This window comes from Hydra viridissima, unplaced genomic scaffold (assembly GCF_058129835.1).
Source record: "Hydra viridissima isolate aposymbiotic clone 2 unplaced genomic scaffold, HvirCarnegie_v1 scaffold_2, whole genome shotgun sequence".
In the NCBI taxonomy this organism is placed as follows: Eukaryota; Metazoa; Cnidaria; class Hydrozoa; order Anthoathecata; family Hydridae; genus Hydra; species Hydra viridissima.
In genome coordinates this window covers 21866295-21891870 of record NW_028324301.1, presented here as the reverse complement: position 1 = coordinate 21891870, position 25576 = coordinate 21866295, and the positions used below count along the sequence as shown (strand labels likewise).

General features: G+C 27.6%; 2 protein-coding genes across 2 annotated transcripts; one reads left to right on the top strand and one right to left on the bottom strand.

The window, feature by feature from the left end:
• The first annotated feature begins 1060 nt into the window (after positions 1-1060).
• Positions 1061-22189, top strand: LOC145186737 (acyl-CoA dehydrogenase family member 10-like). Its single transcript, XM_090077064.1, has 22 exons — positions 1061-1773; positions 2374-2532; positions 2638-2769; positions 2914-3039; positions 6445-6491; positions 7209-7277; positions 10255-10436; positions 10529-10679; positions 10790-10935; positions 11101-11400; positions 11742-11914; positions 12016-12156; positions 12234-12305; positions 12547-12612; positions 13689-13779; positions 14267-14343; positions 14414-14495; positions 14713-14801; positions 15257-15435; positions 21338-21386; positions 21548-21625; positions 21695-22189. The coding sequence occupies exons 1-22, from the start codon at positions 1282-1284 to the stop codon at positions 21842-21844; spliced, it is 3051 nt and encodes a 1016-aa protein (XP_089933190.1). The 5' UTR covers positions 1061-1281; the 3' UTR covers positions 21845-22189.
• LOC145186765 (serine/threonine-protein phosphatase 2A catalytic subunit beta isoform) lies at positions 22190-24923 on the bottom strand. Its single transcript, XM_080063014.2, has 6 exons — positions 24746-24923; positions 24138-24347; positions 23765-23938; positions 23368-23457; positions 23053-23214; positions 22190-22967 (listed from the first exon to the last, which is right to left on the bottom strand). Exons 1-6 carry the CDS (start codon positions 24875-24877, stop codon positions 22776-22778), a joined length of 960 nt encoding a protein of 319 aa, XP_079919140.2. The 5' UTR covers positions 24878-24923; the 3' UTR covers positions 22190-22775.
• Positions 24924-25576: the final 653 nt, after the last annotated feature.

The window sequence follows — 25576 nt, the reverse complement described above, 5'->3', positions numbered from 1 at the left end:
ACTATCCTATCTTATCAGCGTTATCGGGTAATACCCGTTCGGGTAGTTGGAGCCCGGTAAAATTGTTTTTGGCTTTTATCGGTGTCCGCTACCCTTTCGGGTCAGGTCTCGTTCGGTTCCTATCGGTTCCTATCGGACCTGGATATTCCCTACTATGTAAGTACATAGTAAAATTTAAAAATCATATAAAATTAAATCATAATAAAATTTAAAAATTAAAAGAAGTACTTCTTATAATTTTTTTGTTTAATTCGTAATGGCGCGGTGACATAACCTCTACGGAATTGTGACCTTTAACGTTAAGATTCCAAGGAAAACAATTCAAAAACCGCGACGCAAAAGAAATTTCGGTGATTATGAGCCTATGATGATTTTTACTGAGAAGCTATTTTGCTTATAATTCAATAAAAATGATCTTCAGGCTTGTAACCGGCTGTTACCCAACTTTCTGTATTCCATCTGATTTTTTTTTTAAGTTAACCTTAAATTCATCGGAGCAAGGACTTTCTTTCAGAAAAATTCAAATTGTCTCATGTTTTTTTGTAATTTTTTTCTTCATAAATTATCAAGAAAACAGTAAATGTATTTCTAGTAAATATTCTAGACTGCTAAATACCACTTAAGATTAATTTAAATATATCCTCTTGTGTAAGAGCTCTGGAAATAAGCAATAAAAAGTACTACTACTTCATAAACTTCCATGTAGATTTTTCTAACATTAGTTGTCTTCAATCAAAATCTCTCATTTGTGGCAATACCATTGTAACAACTGACAATTTTGTTTAGTAAAGACATAAAGCCTGTAAATTATGTTGTGATGGAATACAATATTTTTTTCCAAGGTGTTTAAAGTGTCACAAAATGTTGAACAAAAAGATATGCTCTTAAATGTATCATGCTAAATTAATTGCATGAGAAAGCTCATCAACTTTTTCCTAATCTTTAGAACTCAGTATTTATGATGAATAATGATGTCTGTTGTTTCCTCATTTTTCTAATGTTTCAAGTCTATATTTCTCATGAAAAAAACATTTACTTTTAAATATGTTTTCTTTCATCAGTTACTCAAAGTATTTATCAGACTGCAGTAAGATAGACATGTCACAACAAAAATTTTTAGTCAGGTGCAATATTCTATCACGCCCCCAAATGGAGTACTAATGAGTTAGGGACTTGGTACAGACTTAGGCAGTACCTTATTTTGCTGTTTGTTTTTAATTTTTGTTTTACTATTAATTTATCTTTAGTAATTTTTTTATCATTATTTTTAGTGATGCAAAAATGTTGCAAATGCTTAAATATACTCCTGTAAATTTAAACACAAAATTAATTACATTAACAAAAACACCAAAAAAATCTATGTCTGTAAAAGCTGTAATTTTTGATATGGGAGGTGTGATAATACCTTCACCAACACCATTATTTAAGAAATTTGCAGAGAAACACAATTTGTCTGATGATCAAATGCATAAGATTTTTTTTTCTGATGGTGATTCAAGTTTGCTTGGCCAGTTTGAGCTAGGAAAGTTTACTCTGCAAGAATATCCACTATTTCTCTCTGATAAAACCAAGAAAATTATAGGAGTTCCATTGGCAGATGAAATTTTCTCAGTATATAACAAATCTAATGAGTTTCTTCAGCCTTACCCAAGTATAATATCTGCCATTAAACAAATTAGATCAGCTGGGATAAAAACTGGATTGTTGACAAATAATGTTTTTGTAGATGCAAATACTAGCGTATTGCCTCTTGATAGAAGCCTTTTTGATGTGGTAAGTTTTTTATAAGTATCATAAGTGTATTGTTAGTTATTTGTTTCAGTAAACATGTAGTATTTTATAAAAAAAACTGTTAAAATGAGATTATTAATTGAAACTTTTATATCCATTGTCTTAAACTAATTCCAAATGTTGAAACTTAATTCATGTTGATTTTATTAGAATTAAATATGATTGTTTTTACAAAAAATTGTTTTAAAGATTGAAGCTTCAAAATAGTTTGAATTTAATATTAAAAGTATGCAATAAATATAACAATCTCTGTGATGTCTTCAAGTAAATATTGTTAAAAACATTTTTATTTTAACTAAGTAAATTTATTTTTTAATTTCTGAAGAGTCTTAAAAATCAAGTTATAGTAAACTACTCTTAAATTAGAAAAATGCTGAAATATTTGTCTCCACATTAACTCCTAAATTTGTATAGGGTGTTTAAGAAGGTGGAAGTTAAGGTAGAGTAGAGTACTTACTTACTTTGGTAAAATTTGCCTTTATTTTTTATGGGGGGAAGGGAGGGGGGAGGGTTAATAATTTAAGTTTAAACAGTCAAAGACATAACAATAATGTATTAAAAATTTTAATTATAAATTTTCAGATTGTAGAGTCATGTGTTGAAGGCTTGCGTAAACCAAATCCAATTATCTATAAATTAATCTTAGAGAGGCTAGATGTTGATCCCACAGAAGTTGTTTATTTGGATGATTTGGGTGAAAACTTGAAAAATCCTCGTGCTCTCGGAGTCTATACAATAAAAGTAAATTTATACTCAAATATTTGAAGTCATATTTATGAACAGTTACTTAATCAGTCAAGCTCACTATAAATATGCAGTTCCTTCAATACATTTTCATCTGTGTAGGTTTCAGATCAAAGCTCTGCTTTGCATGAGCTTCAAAAAGTTCTAAACATGGCTTTTGATCACACTATCTCTGGAACAATTGATGTTAAAGATCCACATCACTTACCAATTGATTCTTTAAAAGAATATCTTGTAAGATGAATTTTAAAAAACTCTCTTATTTGTTTTTTAAAGTGCTAACTTATTATTTTTTTTTATATCAGATCCTTTTAATTAATTTTTTTTTGCATGTGTATATTTATATTAAATAATTTAAGCACTTTTTCTTTATTGAAGATCTCCAAGTTGCAACTTAATGATGATGGTAAACAATTGGTATTGAGAAAATTCAAACATGGTCAGTCTAATCCTACATACTACATAAAGTGTGCAGGAAGAGAGATTGTGTTGAGAAAAAAGCCTGTGAGTTCATACTATAAGTTCATTTTATAAATTTATTATCATATATTATCTTTTCAAACATCATCATTTTTATTATCATATATTATCTTTTCAAACATGAGAAACTTTGAAATAAAAGGTTTTTTTCTTGATTATTTCACACATAAGTATATTATCATATATTATCATATATTATCTTTTCAAACATGAGAAACTTTGAAAAAAAAGGTTTTTTTCTTGATTATTTCACACATAAGTATATTATCATATATTATCATATATTATCTTTTCAAACATGAGAAACTTTGAAAAAAAAGGTTTTTTTCTTGATTATTTCACACATAAGTATATTATCATATATTATCATATATTATCTTTTCAAACATGAGAAACTTTGAAATAAAAGGTTTTTTTCTTGATTATTTCACACATAAGTATATTATCATATATTATCATATATTATCTTTTCAAACATGAGAAACTTTGAAAAAAAAGGTTTTTTTCTTGATTATTTCACACATAAGTATATTATCATATATTATCATATATTATCTTTTCAAACATGAGAAACTTTGAAAAAAAAGGTTTTTTTCTTGATTATTTCACACATAAGTATATTATCATATATTATCATATATTATCTTTTCAAACATGAGAAACTTTGAAATAAAAGGTTTTTTTCTTGATTATTTCACACATAAGTATATTATCATATATTATCATATATTATCATATATTATCTTTTCAAACATGAGAAACTTTGAAATAAAAGGTTTTTTTCTTGATTATTTCACACATAAGTATATTATCATATATTATCATATATTATCATATATTATCTTTTCAAACATGAGAAACTTTGAAATAAAAGGTTTTTTTCTTGATTATTTCACGCATAAGTAAAAAAAAAAATAATAAGTATAGAGCACATTTGTTATGTGTTATATGTATATTAAAATTATGTGTGATCATAATAAAGAAAAAAAAATCATGGTGATTTTAATTTTTCTTACTCAATTTTGAACCATAAAAAATTTTTATATTCATAATTAAAAAATGGATTTATTTTGAATTTTTTCTTATTTTAGAAGATTTTTAATTTAAATCTTTAATTTAAATTTTGTCAAAACCAATTTTTGATAAAGTCATACTTTACAAATATTGGATACAATTTAGGCTATAAATTAAAGCTATAAATTAAAGCTATAAATTAAAGATATAAATTTTGCAGGATCTTTTAAAGAGGAAAACCCATATCTAAACAGTCGCCATGTTGAACATCATTTTTATCTAATTATAACAGACCTTCATTTCACTTGTGAATAATTTCTGAGTTTTTTTTAAAAATTACATAAAATTAACAGGTGAATAGGAGCTCTTTCAAATGGTTACATGTATACTGTAATGATGGTCATCTGCACCAACCATCAATCTATTATTTCTTGAGTGAATTGTAAAAATTGTTGAGCCTAAACAGAAAGCTTATTTGACTGATTGTATGGGAAGGATGGAAGGGGGAAGGGAAGGGGGAATGTATACACAGTCTTGTAGAACAAAATTATTTGAATTATTTCAGTATATTGGCCAAAGATATGGGTGATAAAAATTTTTAAATTCACATCAATGTAAATAATGATAAAGTTTTGGAAGTGAGAAATTCCTGATTTTTCAAAAATAGAACCAAAGGAAACAGGATTGTCTTTCCATCAATTGGGAACTTTTTTATTTTTCTTGTGGACTTTTATCTTGAGGACTTTTTGCTTTGAGGGCTTCTGTCTCAGAAATTTTTTTGTTGTGGGTTTTTGTCAGACACATTAAATCTTTCTTAAAAAAACGTGTCAGACACATTTGTCAGACACATTAAATAGATCTTTCTTAAAAAAACTAGCAGGTCATCATTTTAAAAATTCTATAAAAGTTTTCCTGAATCACAATTATCTTAAAATGACAAAATGTGTCATTTTGTTATTGAGGGTGCAAAATAATTTTTCACTCTGTACAATATACCAGTCCATTTACACTCTGTGATATATTCTATACCAGTTTGTTTGTAGAGGTTGATAAATATAAAATATTGGCCCTTTTTTTTTGCATTCTAATTTGTTATGCAAAAAACTTTTTTTTCAAAAATATTAAATTTCCTAATCTTCTGGGCATTTAAATATTATGCTAACTATAATATTTAAATGCCCACAAGATCAGGAAATTATAAAGATCATCTTCAGAAAGAGTTTTACCAATCAGCCACTACACTTTAGTAAAATACAGGAGCATAATTTTACAATCAAGTTATCAGTTTAAAACTATCCATAACAAAATTAACACATTCAAACACTGATATCTTTTTCAAACACATTTATGATATATTTCTCTAACACATTCAAGATATCTTTCTCAAATACACTTATGATATCTTTCTCAAACACATCCAACTTTCTCTTTTGTCAAACACAACAAATTTATGGATGTTTTTGAATTATTAACAATAAAAACTGAATTTTTAAACAAATTTTTCTTGTGGTTGCACATTTTCATTTACACATTAATACAAAAAAGTTTTTTTTTGTAAAAGATGTTCAGACTGAGAATTGAAAAAAAGTAGAAGTCCTCATAATGAGTTGGTAAGTGTATGTAAATCTTGTAAAATGTATAATCAAATGATTTTTTTTTAAAACTATTGGAATTAAAAACTTTGTTGGATTGTGTACTGGACTTAAACAGGTAGTATTTTGGAGGATTTTCTAGAAAGATCTTTGTTCAAGTTTCTTTGTAGAAAACCTTCTCAAAAATAACGTATTAAAGTCAATCATGATGAAAGGGTAAAGAGCCCTAAAAAAACTATAAGAATCAAAACTGGTTAAAGTAATGATCATCAAAAAATCAGATAAACAAAGTTTCCTTAGTTATTTAATTGAATTTTTAAAGAAATTTGATAATAAAAGTCTTATTTAAAATGGGTTCTTGAAATAAAAAACTGATTCTTTATTTAAACAACCTTGATAGCTAAAATAGTTTATCATCATATTTATTATCTTATTTTTAAGTTTTATGATTTTAAATAGCTATTAGATATTAATTCACTAAAATGTGACAAATTATCCAAAATTGAAGACCTATTGACTATTTGATTTTGTTTAACTTAGGTAATTAAAATATTTAAATTCAATTTTTTGTTTTTAACAAAATTTTGCTTTGTGAAACATGATAAAGATTTCCCAAATGTTTATCATAAAGTTTGCTCTTACAATAGATACTTCTCTTAGTAACCATAACATGTTGGCAGAAAATTCTATGATAATTATTATAAGATGCTAGTTTTATAATGAATTTCATTTTATGAAAATTATCATAATTCTATTTATTTGAGAAAGATTTGTTTTATTTTTTACAATAAAATGTGTTAATGTTTGTTTCATATTTTTTTAGCCAGGAAAGTTGCTCCCTTCAGCTCATGCAATTGAAAGAGAATACAGGTATTAACCAATGCATCCATAATGCTTATGAAAATTTATTAGTAGCACAAATTGAAATTTAAAAAAAACAATTTTTTTCCCTTTTTTTTTTTTATCATTTACTGATCATTTTTAAGGTAAGTTTACAAAATCTGTTGCTATATATGAAACACATTAAATACTGGTAAGCAATTATGCAATGTCTTAAAGAAGCTCTAAAGAACCTGGTGTTCTATAGGAGTCTTGTAGAACTTTTTTAAAGTTTATATAAAATTTATATTCACTTTTGAAACATAAAACTTTTTGTACTGGAAAGGAGTGCTAATTTGTGTAGGCCATTGTCTGTGTGGATAAATGAATAAAACTGAGGAAGGTATAGAGGTAGAGACATGGATAACTTAATATGTTTGCTTAAGTTAGGTTTTTTCCACCTAGCACAAAAACCATTTGTTTTAAGTCAAAATGATGTTTCTGCCGAATCTTTTTATTATTGAAATCTGAGTCCTTTCTTGCATTCTTGTTAACAGGTTTAAAACACTCAACTTTTACATGAATATGTGAAATATTCTTTTACTCAAATATCTTGTGCTTTCACCAATCTGACTAGCAAAAAATTAGTATTATTTTTTCAACAAAGCTACCATTATTTACCATGTTGGGACAAAAATTGAAAAAACTTTTTATTAAATTAGTTAAAATCTTTAAATAATTATCTTTTGATTTAAAAAATCTTTTTAGAGTAATGAAGGCTTTGAGTGAATTTGGTGTACCTGTTCCTAATATGCTTTGCTTATGTGAAGACTCAAGGTAATATATTTTATAGTGTGTTTTTAGGGTTTAATCTTAATGGGGGTTGTTTTAAAAGTATGGAGTTTAACTAAAGACCAAAGGGGAAAAAACAGATTTGCAAATCACACTTTTGTGATTTTTAGATAATAAATTTTTAGATAATAAATTATTGTTTTTCCATTATATATGGCTAGTTCTTTCACGGGCCATTTTTTTCACTTACAACTCAAAACAATCTGTAGGGGAATACCTTAAAGATTTAAAAAAAGCATCTGCCATTTTTCCTACTGTGGTCTTAGCATATTTTGTCAATGGACTAAAAAACGCATTTAAAACGCATTAAAAGTTTTTGAAAATGATTGTTTTACACCGGAGACAAAAAACTATGGACTGAAAAAAGAAACTTGTATGTTTTGTAGATTTACAGATGGAATTGAGTTATGTGCTTTAGCACAGTTGAATATGTTATTAGTAAGTAGTAAATCAGTGACTTTCCGTCAAAAACCTGTTCCTTTCCCTAATTTTTACATCACTTACTTTGTTATTGTTTCGAATAAAACTTAAAAATAAAACTAGTTTGGCTCAGAAACTGATTCAGAAAGAAATGGCACCATGAAAACATAATTCTAAGTTTGTTGGAATTCCATATCAACAATGATCAAAAGTGCTTTAAAGATGAGACAAATACTGACAAATATTCATTAAAATCCTAGCTGAGATGAAGGTTACTTGTCAGAGGTCATTACATCTACAAATTTTTTCAGAACTTTTTTTTTTAATAACACAACATCCATCCACTGTCATGAGCAACCTTTATGGAGTTTTCTTCTTGGTTGAGTGATGTCTTAATAGAGTGGCACTGAGACTGCAGAATTGTTTTTACTTAAGATCAAAGGTCAACTACTTGAGAGCTGTTTCCCAAATTTCGGCAGAGATGTTCTGTATGCCATTGGCAACATGTTTAATCCATGCCACTGTGGAGCTGGTCTGGAGGTCTTCAGTGATAACTTTGATGACATATACAAAGTTTTGCTATTTAATTATGAAGTACACCAATCATAGTTTAACGCTCAATCTGAACAAGGTGTTTGAATTATTTAAGCCCTTATTTCCTCAAACACTAAGTTTAACTTTGAATATATCATTCATTTGATCTAAATTGTTCTCTAATTTCAAATTGCTTTTTTTTAAAATTTGATTTTTCTGCTTACTGATAAAGATAAGGATGACATGATGCAAAGGTTATTAAGCCTCTCAGGAAAATACCAAAAGTTATTAAGCCTCTCAGAAAAAAAAATGCCAACAGACTATAGCTGAAAAGATGACACACTTAAAACAAGCAAAGAAGTTTCCTTTTAAAAATGATAGAAATTTCCAATAAAGTTTAAACTAATGACACCATTGGAATGATTACCATTGATTAAATCCTAACTTACAGCTTCTGCTAATTCCTGTTCAGGAAGTATTTTATTTATACCAACTCAGTGTGAATGTCTTTTGCAAAAATAATTGTAACAATAACCCTTCTTTCTTTGTCTACCAGGAAATAAAATGTAAAGTGTGCCCTTTTCTTTGCATCTACCTCAGAAAAATCTGTCAGAGTGCCTTAGTTATATGATGTCATGATGTTGTTATTGAGTAAAAAGTATAAGAGAAACCACTAATACTTTTTGAGATTGTTCATTTTTTGCCTTGCTACATTTGGTGTTTTTAAAAGAAAAGAAAAAAACAAATAAAAGTTCCTAAAAATGTTTTGAGTGTTTTTACAGTTAAAACTAATGACATCAAAAACTAAAAGAACTAGTGGCCTTGACAGTACAATAATAGGAAAAAAACTTAAGAAACTTCTAGAAGAAATGCTTTAAAAGATCAGAATTTTGAGGTTTTTCAGTTTTCTTAAATAATACAAAGAATATAATAAATAATATTAAGTCTATTAAAAAATAAAAAGTCTAATAAATAATATAAATAATATAAAGATGTCTAGCAACTTTCTGGTTTTATAAATATTAAGTTTTTGAAAACATTTTGCACAGGTATGTGCCAACAGACCATTGCTGATATTTCCCAACTGTTTTTCTAGTGCATCTGATTGGATATGGCCTAACAACACATATGATACACCAAAATTCAACAAATACATTGCACAGCTTGGTAATCTTTGAAAATATTTTTGCAAAGCACTTCCGCATTTCAAATTTTCTGCAAAATAAAAATATAATTTTCTAAGAAATCTATTTGCCAATCATTGACTGAAGTAAAAGGTTTTCTTTGAACACTATTTAATCTAATATCTAGACCTATTGCTTTACTGTTGACTATAATCCTCCACTTGACAACTGTTTCAATGAAAAGGGCTGAATCTTCAGCTTCAGGAAATTTCACACGTAATGCAGCAACTGTTTCATCACAAAGAACTAATCCAACATTTTATTGTACAAGAGGTTTTGGTGGCACAGCATTTTGTGCTAAATATGACAATTTAACAATTTCATTATCAGCAGCATGAAGTTTTGAAATTTTCAGAATTCTGTAGAATTTCATTATCAGCAACATGAATTTCTGCAGCATTCTGAAGTTATAAATTCAGTAGCATGAATTATAAATTCTGCTTACACATTAAAAAATGCTCTTCATACTGATTAATCACTCATTAAATTCAAAATGGTAAAACAAATTTTAGTTTAATTAATTTCATTTTAATAAATAAAATAAAAAACTCTGTAGAAACTTTAGGAAGGGCTACTCTATAAGATCAGGAAATTGTTTTTGAAGTTTTTCAGTTTTCTCAAATATACGGAGGGTCCAGGATTGTTAATGGCAAAACACTTTATTGGTGGTCTACTGATAAGTACAAAACAATAAAACAAATTCTATTTTAAGGGAAAAATTAAAAGTACATGCTCACTCATTTATTGCTTTATTATTCAATATTTCAAAAATTGTTAATTGTGATTGTTTTTTTATATCAACGTCACAAGTTCTTTTTCTTTAGTGTAATAGGCACACCTTTTTTCTTGATGGATTATGTTCGTGGTCGACTGTTTAAAGAAGTAGTTCCAGAAAATATATCACCTCATGAAAGAACCAATATTTATAAATCTCTCCACAATGTACTGCAGCAGATACATTCTGTTGATGTTGAGAGATCTGGGCTAAAAGATTTTGGAAAGCAAGGTTTTTAGTTTAAAAAAAAAAGATTTTATTTGTAATTGAAAATGTTTAAATCTTCTATTGTATTCTTTTGCTTAACATATTTTCTTGTTTAGGAAACTACATGAAAAGGCAAATATCTATCTGGTCAGCACAATATGAAGCTAGTAAAACAGGCAGTGTTCCTCAAATGGATTATTTGATGGACTGGCTACCCAAAAATTTACCAGAGACTGAGAAATCAGCTATTGTTCATGGTGACTTCCGGTATTAATTTCTTAATTTAAGTCAGTGATAGTCTTGCAGCAACAACTTTTGTTTTCTACATAAAAGATTTTTTTCTAAGTTAAAATATTCATAAATACATTTAAACTTAGACTGGATAATTGTATATTTGATGAAAATTCTTCTAAAGTTCTTTCGATTCTTGATTGGGAGTTGTCAACAGTTGGCGATCCAATATCAGACTTGGCCTATTGCTGCACTATTTATCACTTACCAAAAGATTTTCCTCTTATTCATGGTATGACTTTTTTATTTAAAGTCATATTTTTGAAATTTTTACTTAAAAAATCTTTAAGTAAAAATTTTTTTTACTTAAAGATTTTTTATGTATTCTTTAAAAAGTTTTAGTAAAATCTTGTTATAAAATATTTCAGGTTTAAACAGGTTTTTTATAATATTTCAGGTTTAAATGGGTTAAACCTAAAGATACTTGGAATTCCAACAGAAGAAGAAGTTGTGAAAAGTTATTGCAATGCTATGAATATTACTGAAATAAAAAAATGGAATGTGTACATGGCGTTTTCATTTTTTCGTTTGGCTGCTATTCTGCAAGGAGTATACAAAAGATCTCTAAGTGGCCAAGCTAGCTCAGACCAAGCTCGACACATGGAGAAATATGTTAAAATGTTGGCTGGCATTGCATGCCAATTTGCAGACAAGGAAGAAGCTAATAAAGATGCTTCTAAAGTGTTTATTCAAAATGGTAAGATTTTTTTTTGGTGACATAATGATGTAAACCATAAGTCCTACCATTCTTTAATGGTAGGACTTATGGTATACATTTTATTGTACAAATTAATTTTTTAAAGAATTGAAAATAAAATTTTAAATTTAATTTTTAGATTTAGATAAATTATCTTAAATGATTAAAATGCTTGAAATAAGGTGCTAAGTTAAGTAAGAAGTGAAATTCAACTTTCTTTTCCTTCTATTTTTTTTTTTTTTCTTTATATAATTTTTTTTTTATTTGAAATCAGAAAAATTATATAATCTTAAAATTTAGAAAATTTAATACTTTTTAAGCATTTTTAACTTAAATTTCAGCATCTTCAACTATTACATTCAGTGTAGCAGGCTTGTCCCCACGTGTCCAAAAGCTGCATGCAGATGTTGTGGCATTTATGAAGAAAGAAGTATATCCATTTGAAAAAGAGATTATGGCTGAGCTCAGAGAGGAATCAAAGTGGAAGACCAACACATTAATAGAACAGTTAAAGGTTTAAATATAAAAAAGCCAACAACAGTATGAAAAAGTTTTCAAGTTTTCACTATGTTTCTTGTTAAATGTTAAAAAAATGTAAGTAAAATGTTTGTTTAGGAAAAAGCACGGTTAGCAGGATTGTGGAATTTGTTTATTCCACTGGAAACTGATCATGATTGCAAATACGGAGATGGGTTGACAAATTTAGAATATGCATTCATTTGTGAAGAAATGGGAAAAGTAATGTCAGCCCCTGAGGTACTCCAATACACCTTCAAGTTTTAAAATTTTCAACCTTTACATTGCATATTATAATTTTAAAAACTTTTTGATAGATTTTCAACTGCTCAGCTCCTGACACTGGTAATATGGAAGTTCTAATCAAGTATGGGAATAAAAAACAGCAGGTATCATAAAATTTTATATAATGAAGGAGAAAAAACAAAAAAAAAGAGTTACAAAATATTATTTATTTTGATTGGGGAAGAAGGGAACACAAAAATAAGAATTGATAAATATTTCTTATCTTAGTTGAGGGAGAAGGGAACACAAAAATAAGAGTTAATAAATATTTCTTATTTTAGGGAATAGGTTTGTTGACTCGAAAAAATTTATTGCTATGCAGTTGTTTGCTTTCATTTATTTTAGGAAGAATGGCTTGTTCCTTTATTGGAAGGAAAAATTCGTTCTTGTTTTGGTATGACTGAACCTCAGGTATTATCTATGTATATTTAGTTACTATTCTCTGTTCATTTGTCAACATCACTGATTGTTTTAATTCTTATTTTGATTTTAAATCTGCCTTTATGGAGGTCAACTTCAATATGAAGACCTTTGTTTTTGTTTATCAGTAAAAAAAAAAATTCTTTATTGACAGTTTAATTTATTTTGGAGGAAAAAATGAAAGCTTCAAGTAAACCTATCAGATGATTTAAATGAAAATATTGAGAAAAAAATAGTTTGCATCAAACCAAAACAGAAATCGACAAAAAAAAGTGAGATTAAAACGAAAACATTTGGTAAACTTTTTAATGCAATGTTCTCAGTTGTTCAAATTTTTTAGTGCAATGTTCTTGGTTCAAATTAATTATGAAATAAGTAAATTGTTGTTTTGTTTATTGAAAGTGGTTTATAGTTACAAAGGAGGGAATGTGGCAAATTTATATTTGAATTTTTCATTTTGTTTCATATAAATAAGTTTTGAAAATACTTTTAGTTCATTTTTATTAAGAGGATGGCAGTAAATAAAAAAAAATTAAATATGTCACGAGAAGAATAACTCTTAATATTATTAGAAAAACTGTTAAAAAATCAGACGATATGGATTAATATTAATGTAATGAAACAAATTTTCTCAAATCTTCCTTTTGTTTGTAAATTAGTTTTCGAGAAAAATTAAAAAAAAAGATGTTACAAAGTTGTTTATGATTTTTTTTTTTTTTTTTTTTTTTACTTTTTCCTCTTCACAACTAAAGAACAACACAGTAAGAGATTTATGCCATCAGAATAGGGGATAGAAGCTGAAGTGCTATGTTAACTATAGATTACAATAAATATTTGTTCATTTTATACACTGCTGTTACATTCCTTTGTTTTGACAAAAAAGGAATTTAACAGTGGTGTATAAAATGATGACCTTTAAAAAATATATTTAACAATTATTTGTGGAGTTAAAACCTTAAAAAAATACTGACCTGAAAGTCAAAAGTGAAAAGAGACTTAATGATGCATGTTAGATTTAAAATCACAAACAGTTAAAGTATAGTTGTTCATAAACATAATTTTAACAGGTTGCTTCATCAGATGCTACAAACATTGAATCTTCTATTATTCTTGATGGTGATCATTATGTTATCAATGGAAAAAAATGGTGGATATCAGGTGACAAAAAATTTAGTTCAAGTTAAATATTAAGTTCAAGTTAAATATTAAGTTCAAGTTGAAAATAATTCAATTAGAAAAAAAACAAAAAACATTTTGTTACGAATTCATAACTAAAAAGATAAAAATTCCTTTTAATTTATTCTTTAAAAGTTTCTACTTTTTCCAACGATGTTCACGTTTCATGGCTCAGTAACGATAGAAAAAACAAAACAACCCATAAAGAAAGATGGACAAGTAATTCAAACATGTTTTAGTTTTCAATATAACTGATGCAGTCTTACTGCATTTTTTTTCTAAGGTAAAACCGTACCAATCGTATCAACCCTCCCCCTTACTTTAAAATAAATAACTGTAAATGACGCAACAACTCTAACCCGTCCGCGTTGAATTTTAAAAGTGTATTTTATGTATATTAAGGTGAAAATGTTGATAAAAATGTTTTCTTGGAAAAAAAAAGGGAATTTAGATTTTAATATAATTTTAGGTGCAATGGATCCACGATGTGCTCTTTGTATATTTATGGGTAAAACTAACCCCTCTGCTCCTAAGCATTTACAGCAGGTACTACTGTGTAAATCCAAAAAGCATTATTTGTGATTACTTAATTTCATTATTATCTTTTCATTTTTAGTCAATGATTCTTGTTCCAATGAACACTAAAGGCGTCAAAGTTATTAGGCCACTTTCTGTCTTTGGTTATGAAGATGCGCCATGTATGTAACGCTTTCTAATGCTCTTCACTATAAGTCACATTGCTGTATGTGTAAAATTAACAACCACCTACTGTTTTCATATTTTTGAACATTTACGTTTCCTGTGTCAAAGTCTAAAGTGACCCGAGTCTTTTCTTTCAAAGCCCAGCATTTGTAGGTGAGTGAGTTGTCTCATAGAATTCTTATGTAACTCAAATTGTATATGTTTTATTTACAGCTGGCCATGCAGAAATTGAGTTTACTAATGTTCGTGTACCCAAATCTAATATTTTGATTGGTGAAGGACGTGGTTTTGAAATCGCCCAAGTAATAGTAAAAATTTGTGGTATATATTGACACCTGTAATAGTTCAAATGTCTTTTTCAAAATTTAGCAAGTTGTTTCGCATAATTAAAAAAAGATTATCGTAATTAGAACTCAAAGCTTGATAATACTATTCAATCTTTAATCTCAGACTTCATAAAGTATTTTAGATCTATTTTTTTTTTAGATCTGTTGAAAATCTCAGTTCTGATATTTTTAACTAAGTTCTTATTTCTCTTTCAAATTAAAAAAGGAATATTTAAATATTTCGATAAATATTTTGCAATGAATAATACAGTAAATAATTATTTTCAATTTTCTTTCTCGTCAAATAAAAGTCTCCACTAAATTAAACTTCTAATTTGCCAAAAATTTAAACATTTTTCTAAAAATGTTCACCTTATATTATTTTGATTAGAGGCTTTGCATATGTCAGTTATTATCGCAAAGTTTTTTAGGGTCGTCTTGGTCCAGGTCGCATTCATCATTGCATGCGGTTAGTTGGATGGTCAGAGCGTGCACTTGAATTAATGATTAATAGAGCTAACTCTCGTACAGCATTTGGCAAACCGCTTATTGCTCAAGGAACAATCCTATCAGACATAGCCGAATCCAGATTAGAAATTGAGCAAGCAAGGTATGTTGTTCTAGGGTTCCACTCAGCATGTAAAGTATGCAAAAGTTTATATGAACAAAAAAAACATACAAAAGCTTGCCTCTGTTTGAATAATCAAGCAAAAAAAAAAAATTTAGAATCAGATTTTAGTTCAAATGCTAAAAACAACTTTATACTGCTATTATAAGTTATAAACTCCTATTGTTAGTTATTCTCTGTTCATCTCTTATATGTTTATACAGTATGCGACCGCAAATTTCATAATAAGTTTGGTAATTTCAAAATAAATGTTGTTATTTTTGCGCACATAGTTTGTTATTGTTGACGCAAGAATCTTTGAAAATAAAAATAACAGCCAAAAAGTGAAGATGAGTAGTAAAATAAACGAATTGTTGACCTTGCCATGAATTGTATCACGCCCAAAGATATTACCAAAATGCATAACAAGCCCCTAAGTACTGTCTGCACTGTGATTAAACGTTTTCAAATGACTGGTCCTGTTAAGAATGAGCACACCATCAGAAATGTGATCAGGTAGGATCTGAAGGCAAAGCCAAGGTTAAGGAAAAACCTGGTTTCCCCAAATATGAAAGAAAAAAGATTTGAAAGATCAAAGAAACTTCTGAGCCTCCTAAAGAAGAGAGTATCGACCATCCTCTCAGATAGGAAATTGTTTACTGTTGATTCTGCCTCAGCAGAATCAAGCGTTTTAGTCTAGTCCAGGCAGTTCTGAACATGTAAAGTATATATTCAAATCTCGTCAGAAAGTCAATACTAATGGGTACGTTCGAATCCTAAAGACCCTCACTACACTGTCAACTTCCTGAAGGCTGCTATCAAAAAGGAGTGGGACTAGATGCCCAAGGACTATATTAAGACCACCTGTTCAAGGTTCAGAAGTCGAACTGAAGCTCTGATTGATGCTGAGGGAGGATAGATTGAATAAAAATGTGGTAAATCTAATTCTAAAGACTTTTTATTAAATAAGTTTTTTGTTTGGCTTCAAGTACTCTACACTAATTTTTGTCAAAAAACCAATTTTTTACGAATTTTGCAGTTGCATACGGTATGTAAGAATAACACTTTCAATGTTATAATATATTCAATATATTGATGGCTCCGCGCAAAATCGGACTATCTGCAATCTCCGCGGAAAACAAATTTGGCATATCTGCAATCTCCGCCAAAAACAAAATTGGCATATCTGCAATCTCCGCGTAAAACAAAATTGGACTATCTGCATTTTTGCCAGATACATTTTTGGACTATCTGCGTTTTTCGGGTGCATAAATTTTTGGTGGTGTTTCTTTAAATATTTGAAGTTTTTTATAAAATTCTACAATTTTTTAAATAATAGCGATTATTTAAACATTTATTAATAGCGATTATTTAAACACAAAACCTTGATCATAACTTGATTAAGTTTGTGAGTAATCAAGTAGTTTTAGTTAAGATAAATATGTTAAAAATAACTTATGTTATTGTTAATAATAACATAGCATATGTAACAAAACATTGTTATGTTACATACTAATTGCTAAATTCATCATACATACTTTGTCAATTTTATTTAGCCTTGTTGTTGTGACTAATAAGTTTAGATCAAATTAAATTCTTGTTATGTTATGTTGCAATGTTGCTAAGTGGTCTTTATACACAAGATCTGCATATAAATATATACAGGATGTCTGCGAAATCAGGGAAATGCCAGGGAATTCGGATATCTTCAAAATAATCAGGGGATTATCAGAGAAATTAGGTTAAATTTTAGAAAAATCAGGAAAGATGAGTCTTTATCAAACTTATATAAATTAAATAAGTTGTATATAGTTCACATAATCTAAAAGTTTATTTGGCAGATTTATGAACTTCTCTTGATATATTTAATGTGGGTTGTATTTTTGTTTATATTTTTGCAGTTGAAGAGCATTTTTCTAAACGAGAAATAGGTAAATATCAGGGAAAAGCTAGGGAAATCCAACTTATAATATTGGCAGACACCCTGTGTATATATATATATATATATATATATATATATATATATATAAACTATGTTAGTGTATTCTATAAATAGAGTGCTCAATGGTCTTAAAGAGCAGAGCAGTAATAAATTAGTAAAAACACTTATCTAATTTTTTCTTCCACAACTTGTTTCACCATCAATAAGTAATCAGGAAGGTTAACAAATTAATCATTAGTTAACATGTTATATATTAACCTTATGTATTTATAAACTTATCTTTCACCATCACTAGGTTCATCAGACTTCCTGATGAACCTACTGATGGTAAAACAAGCTGTCAAAGAAAAAATTAGATAAGTATTTTTGCTAATTTATATATATATATATATATATATATATATATATATATATATATATATATATATATATATATATATATGTATATATATATATATATATATATATATATATATATACACATATCACAATAATTTTGTGTATATATAAATATATATATGTATATATATATTTACTATACGTGTATATATAAATATATGTATGTATATATATAAATATATGTATATATATATATATATACATACACATATTTATATATACACATATATATACACACGCGCATTTATAATATATATATATATATATATATATATATATATATATATATATATATATATATATATATATATATATATATATATATATTGTAACCTAGATCGTAACTAACAAAATTATTGTTATTAACCTATTTTTGTTCATTAAGCAATCAAACTATGTGGAGTTTTCTTTGTTGTCTACTTAAAACCATTCTTTTTTGGAGATGCCACTTAACTGAACACAAACTAGTTAAAAACTCATGCATGAGTACTAAACATGGTTTCCAACTTTTCTTAAACTTGGTTTATCAATAATTAGGATCAAAATCAAACTGAACCTAAGGTTCAGTTGGATTTGAGCTCTAAACCATTAAACATTGGTTTAATCAGATGTCACCTCAACTGCAGTGATGATCAAACAATTTTGGTCCAATTATATTTGATAATTTTTTTATATCCAAGACTTTGGGATATAATGATATATAAAAAAGGGTTGTAATTTTTTTACTATGATAGTAATAACTATGATACAATCAAAAATAGCTGTATTTTTTCTATAAAAGAATAATTACAAAATAACAAAAAACTGCTGTTTTAAATAAACATATCCTTAACTTGCACATTGATCTGAATATCAGGCTTTTATTACTTTTACAGTATACCCAATATAATAAATTATCACATTTGTAATAGACAATATTAATTACTTGAATTTAAATTATAGTCACATTTAGGTAACTTTTAACTTTAGAAATTATAATTTAACATACAAACACAACTTATCTAAAAACATCTATAATTTTGTCGTCCTAACATATTTTTAAGATCTAACATATTTTATTTGACGATAGCAATTATACACTTGAATTAATTAATTTTGTAAGCTAAACAAACCAACTTGTTATTTTCACATTTAACCAAAACATGACTGACTGCTATATGCTATATAGTATACCTATATAGTATAGATAACACAGTAACACTACTTTTTTTTTTTCTGTTGAAAATAGACAAACTTGAAAAACACCAAACAATGTTTCGAATAAGCCTCGTAAAACTGTAAAACGTTTTCTTAATCCAGCAGCATTTTAATTTCAAATTAAATTTGAATACATAAAATTGGTTTTGCGATCAGCTACACTTTGATCAATTCATGATGTGTATACGCTTACTAAGTTCAGACTTGAGATTAAAGTAGATGCAGACTGTTCTTATTTTAGCCGCTAAAATGATGTTCTAAAAATATTGTAAATTTTTCATTTGCATTAACATACCATATGTCATATAACTATTTAAAATAATTACTTCTAAACAAAATCAAATGTGGCAAGTGAAACTTTGTGTTAAAACTTAAACAGATTTATATCTCAGGAATAGATGGAAAATAATGCAATTACTGTCTTCTTATTAACAACTTATTTCATGAGATCTGCCATTTGTAGTGAAATCACATTTTGACAAGCTGGCGGAAAATGCAGATAGTCCAATTTTGTTTTACGCGGAGATTGCAGATATGCCAATTTTGTTTTTGGCGGAGATTGCAGATAGTCCGATTTTGCGCGGAGCCATCGATATTAAATAATGATACAGTTTACTTAATAATGATGCAAGTTCAATTTATCATTGTTCCTAATGATGAAAGTCTTGAAATGAGACCAAAAGAACATTTGCGCAAGTTTGATAAAACAGCAACACGAATCTTCAGTACTGGTCAAATAAAAAAGGGTCATTGTGATCCCAAACAACTAGTTGATCATTACAGTAAATTTAAACTTATGCTTTTTGCGGCTTCTCCTTTCTGGAATGAGTGACCTAATTTTATCAAAGCCTTTAAGAAATGCGATGATACTAAGTTTAGGAAATTCCCTTAGCTTTTTGATTAATCCAACTTGTTTTTTGTTTTTTTTGTAATTTTGAGTCACATCAACGTTTATTTGGATGAGCAAGATAGAGTGGATAGTCACATTAACGCTTATTTAGGTGAGCAAGATAGAGTGCAGGTAGCTGAAAATGTAAATCAAGTTGAAGGTAAAATCTTCCCATTAATAAAAAAAAAGGGTGAAACACAAATAATGTTGATTGAAACACAATTAAAAACAAAGTTTATTGAAACATCAATAAAGTTGATTGCTTTTTAGTTTAGATCTTTAACAAAGAGTAAATCATTAAATAACTTGATTTATCGCTGATGTTTTAGTATTTTGCGTATTAACTGCAGTTGGTTCATACTTATATACTCCTATACACATACTTATTATTTCCAATTATATTACTTATACATTGTTACATTTAAAGTTTTTAAGTGTTTAAAGTATTTAAAGAAGCGACTGAAACTGAAGGAAATGAAAAAAGGGCACTTCTAAAAACAATTAGATCTGCACGCCAAACTTTGCAAGCTATAAATAATATAGTATCTAACGGAAAAGGGAATTGTAAAATTAACTTCAAGGTTGAAAGAAAAGAAAAAGTGAGCAAATGAGCAGCTGAATTTGAATAAGAAACAAAAGCAAATTTTTTTTCCCTCAAATTTTGTACTGTCATTCTGTTATTGTTGTACTCTTGGAAAACCTATTTTATGATCACAGTTTTTGATCGTAGTAAAACCAAACTCTTTTTAGCGGTAGTTCTTTAACTGTGTTTCATAATATCATTAACTCTAAGACTCTAAAATTATTAATTCCATTAACATTAGCTCTTCAAAAATTTTACATTAAATTTACTAAATAGCAGAAGAATTCAAATAATGGTTTTGCTGATAGAAAAAAAAAATTAAGCTTTTGCAGCAGCGATTCAAAGTGACTTTATAAGCAAAAATAAACTGGTAGAGATTCGAGAAAAATGTAATTTATAGGTATCAGTTTTGAGTTGCCAATTAAAGAAAAGAAATTTTGAAGTAAAAATAGCCTCTTCTTATGGGATAACTTAACGTTTGCTGCAAACTGTGCAGAGAACCTGCGAAAGCATGCACGGCAACAAATTATTTTACCAAAGAAAAAAAAAGACATTTTTCATGAAAGTGAAGTGAAAATCCTTGTTCTTTTAAACTTGTTTAATTTCAAAAAATTATTTAACTACAACTAGAAACGTTTTTAAAAATGTTTGTCAATTTATTTAGAAAAAAAAACTATTTTTTTCTAAATAAATTGACAAACAATTGTTTTCACAAGGTTTACCTAAGTAAGCCTTACTTAGAATTTAATGCTCCTTGCTCAGTAAACTGTCAAACTATAACATTAAAAAAGTTATAGTGGTGAGGAAAAGGGTAATACGCGCAATTATCAGTGACATTTTTTCTGAAGATGTTGATGTGACTATAATGTTACCTTCCATAACACCTCTTTTATAGGTTATTGACTCTGAAAGCAGCTCATATGATGGATACGGTTGGTAATAAGGTAGTTTTATTCAAATGAAGATGTTTTCTAAAGAATTTTTTTTTATTATTATGGAATCTAAAATTTAATCTTTTCTTACGGTGTATGTATGTGTGTGTATTATATATATATATATATATATATATATATATATATATATATATATATATATATATATATAGGTTGCAGCGTCTGAGATAGCGATGATAAAAGTACTCGCACCTCGAGCAGCGCAAAGAATCATTGATAGAGCGATACAGGTATGGGTTATTGTAAAAACATTTGTGTTTTTTTTTTTTTCTATATATATATTTAAAGGATGCTTTTAGGTCTTCGGCGGTGCAGGTTTATCAGCAGATACTCCACTTGCACACATGTTTGCTTTCTCCCGTGTGCTGCGATTGGCTGACGGTCCTGATGAAGTACACAAGCAAGCTATTGCCAAAATAGAAATACAAAGACAACTTGCGCGACTCTGACAGATTTTATGATATCCGTTGTTTTCGTCTTTTTGTAATAACAAAATCATTGCATTAATGAATTTAACAAAGAAAAATCGAATTCAACGCGGAAATTAGAAAAAGGGTTTGGATCTCGGATCCGGTTTTGTTACAATTATTTAAAAACTTGTTATTTCATAGAAATATTTTTGTATGCTTTTTATGGCAATAGGTTTAACACTTGTTTTACTACTCCATTTAATATTTTATGACAAACTTGTTAATTAGGTGAATTAAAATTAGTCAAATTTGTCAAACGAATTATTTTTGTAAGAGGTGTGTTGGAATATCGCTGATTACAATGAATAAAAGAAATAATGAATATAAGAACATTGTGAATTCTTTAAAGTTATGTATAAGTAATTACGTCTTGAGAATGTTTAGTTTTTACAATTTTACCAAAACGTTTGCTTTATGACTTACAACTGAGAGTATATTTTATAGATGGCGAAGAGCTGCAATTATTCAAAATAAACTTAAAAAAAAAAAGCATCAAGTTAATGCACTATAACTCGTACTCTGCCAATTGCAGATCTTAAGGGCTGCACACAGAAGAAAAAAAAACAAAATAACTGAAAAATACGAATCACATTTTGCAGTAGGATTAAAACTTCTTTGCAAAAAAAGCTATTCAGTCGATGACTAAATAAAATAAATGTTAAAAAAAAAAAGAAAAGAAAGGACAACGCTGGCAGAGTTCGACAAGCAGAGTTCGAAAATACATTAAAAATATAATAGCAATCGAAATAGGTATCAGTTATCCGCAAAAAAAACATTATTCCAAGTAAACAGTTATTTTAACCGTCAAAAACAGAATTCATGTAGTGTTTAAAAGATAATAATTAAGACGCCTCAGAGTAATTAAAGTAATCTAAAAGTTTTATCCACAAATATTTTAATTGTGGGAATCTTACAAGAAGTAATCCGGAGTACGCCTAGTGACATGAGGTTCTCCTCTTCGAGGTGCAGGATCAAATTGCAAAAACGAGTATTTAAGTGCATCGTCGAGTTCCATGAGAGCAGCTTGATTGCCACACCGATAACAGTAATTTGGGGCGCTAAATATGGTTACAACGTTGCGATCGTGACACCAGTTGTATCCCTAAAAATCCAATTTGAAATTTGAAAAAAATTTAAAGCGAAAATTTCTGACGAAGTTTCCGGGAGAAAAAAAAAAAAAAACTCACCTCCATTACAAGTTGATGCGCTCTAGCTATAAGAGTAAGACCGTTGGTATGATTAAATGTTTCAGATATATCTTGACCAAATGTGTAACCAGCACCACGTGGTGAAATACCCCAACCACCTCTGTCATCTGGGTCACTCCACAAAAGATCACACATGGGTCCCTAAAAATAAAAACTATATCTACAGCTGAATTTATAAATTAGAATGACTAAATCTATAACAGCGGACATTTTGAATAGAGAGCTTTTTTTTGTAAATATTATTTCATCATAAATTCAACATAGTTTAAAAATCTAACAAACAAAATACTATACCTCATGGGGTACTTCTTGAAGTCTGTCTAATGCTCTTATATGATCAAGAGTATCTATTGATGGTGATAAACCTCCATGCAGACAAAATATCTAGCAATATAAAGATTAACATAAAATAACTAAAATATAAAAAAAAAATAAAAAAATAAAAAAATAAAAAAAATACGAAATATAAAATTGATAGATTAAACTAAGGTATTTAAGGTGATTTAAAGACTCAAAAATTAATTTTGACCAAAAATTAATGATAAACTCCGAAATGCTATCTTGTTTTTGTAATCTGTCAAAAAGGTGGGACTTTTCATCTTTTCAAAGTCAAAAAAACTGTTTAATAAGTCTTGAATTTTTTATAATTATTACAACTTAATAATTGAAATTGAAATAAAAAACTAAAAACCTGTCCATCCACAAGGGCTGTGAGTGGTAGATAATCAAATAAATCTGTGAAGTATTTCCATACACTAGCATTGCCATATTTCCGCAAACATTCATCATAAAAACCATATACTTGAGTTATTTGGCGACTTTCATGATTTCCTCTTAATATAGTTATGCGTCCAGGGTACCTTACCTAAAGTAAGAAAAAAAAAATCCTTCAATAAATAATTTCAAATATATATATATATATATATATATATATATATATATATATATATATATATATATATATATATATATAAAACCAAAACAATATAAGCAAATTTTTCTTTATTAAGGTAAATTTCATTTATTTTATTTATACAAAGAGAAAAACTATTTTAAAAAAATACCTTTAAAGCAACAAGTAGAGTAACTGTTTCAACAGAATAGTAGCCTCTATCTACATAATCTCCCATAAATAAATAGTTTGTGTCTGGAGATTTACCGCCAATGCGAAATAATTCCATTAGGTCATGAAATTGACCATGAACATCTCCACATACTGTTACGGGGCATTTTACATCTTGCACATTTGATTCTTTTGCCAGTATTTCTTTTGCCTGAAAAATGAATTACTTATTACTCCAGGTTTTTTTTAATTATGGCATTTGTTGATTAAATAGCACTTTAATGTAGGTAAGTTCATTTAATTTTTTACAAAAATAAGTTCTTAAGCAGTGGCCTTAAAAATTGTAACAGATTAGAGGGGCAAAAAAAGGGAGATATAAAAACAACAAAAAGTAAGAGCTACATCTGTTCTTAAAACTTGAAACAGGAAGAAATGTTAAAAAAAAAAAACTTATCTAAATTTGGATTGTCAAATGCAAATGATTTTCATATTTTTTGGAACTGAATGAATTTTCCATGACAAAAACTACTCATAGATCAAAAATTTAAAAACAGCACATAAATACTATTGCAAATAGTATTTCAATTAGAAAGTAAAGTTTCAACAAACCTTATCTGTCAGAGTTTTAACTTGGTTTTCTGTAAGCTGTTTACATTCATTTAGTTGTTCTATCCATTGATCAAGATCTTTTGTGGTACCTTTGTCCTGCAAATCCAGATCTTTTAGATCTTGTGACTCCATTTTACTTCTCTAAACATGTAAGTAAACTTAAGTGGTGTTGAAAACATAAATGTTAATGTAAAATAAGTTTCAATAAATTTATTTTGATAAAATTTGATTTTTACTATTTTTTACTATTAAAATGACATCTTGTTTGTTAATTTTAAAAAATGTTTCTCAATAAAAAAAAAATCTATAGAAAAATTTGTCATAACTGTAACCTTGCTGCACTTACTGTGATTAAATAGTTTGACTAAAATTAAATAATAATTTTTCTCCCTTGCTTACCCTGAGTTGTATATTATTACGGTTATGTTTTCTGAGATTGAAGATAAGAACAGTTTAATAAAAGAATTGGATGGAAAAATTATTTCCAATTTAGCTAAATTTTATAAATTTTACACATTGTGCTTTAAGCAGAAGAGAAAGATACTAATGAGAATATCAGGACAACAAAGATATGTAAACATTTATATATATATATATACTTTAAAAAAGTTATATAGAAATTTGTACTTTACTTCTTATAACTTGATGAAAAAAATGATTGATAGAAAATCAAATTCCAATGCTTAATATACACATACATTATATATATATATATATATATATATATATATATATATATATATATATATATATATATATATATATATATATATATATATATATATATATATATATATAATGTATGTGTATATTAAGCATTGGAATTTGATT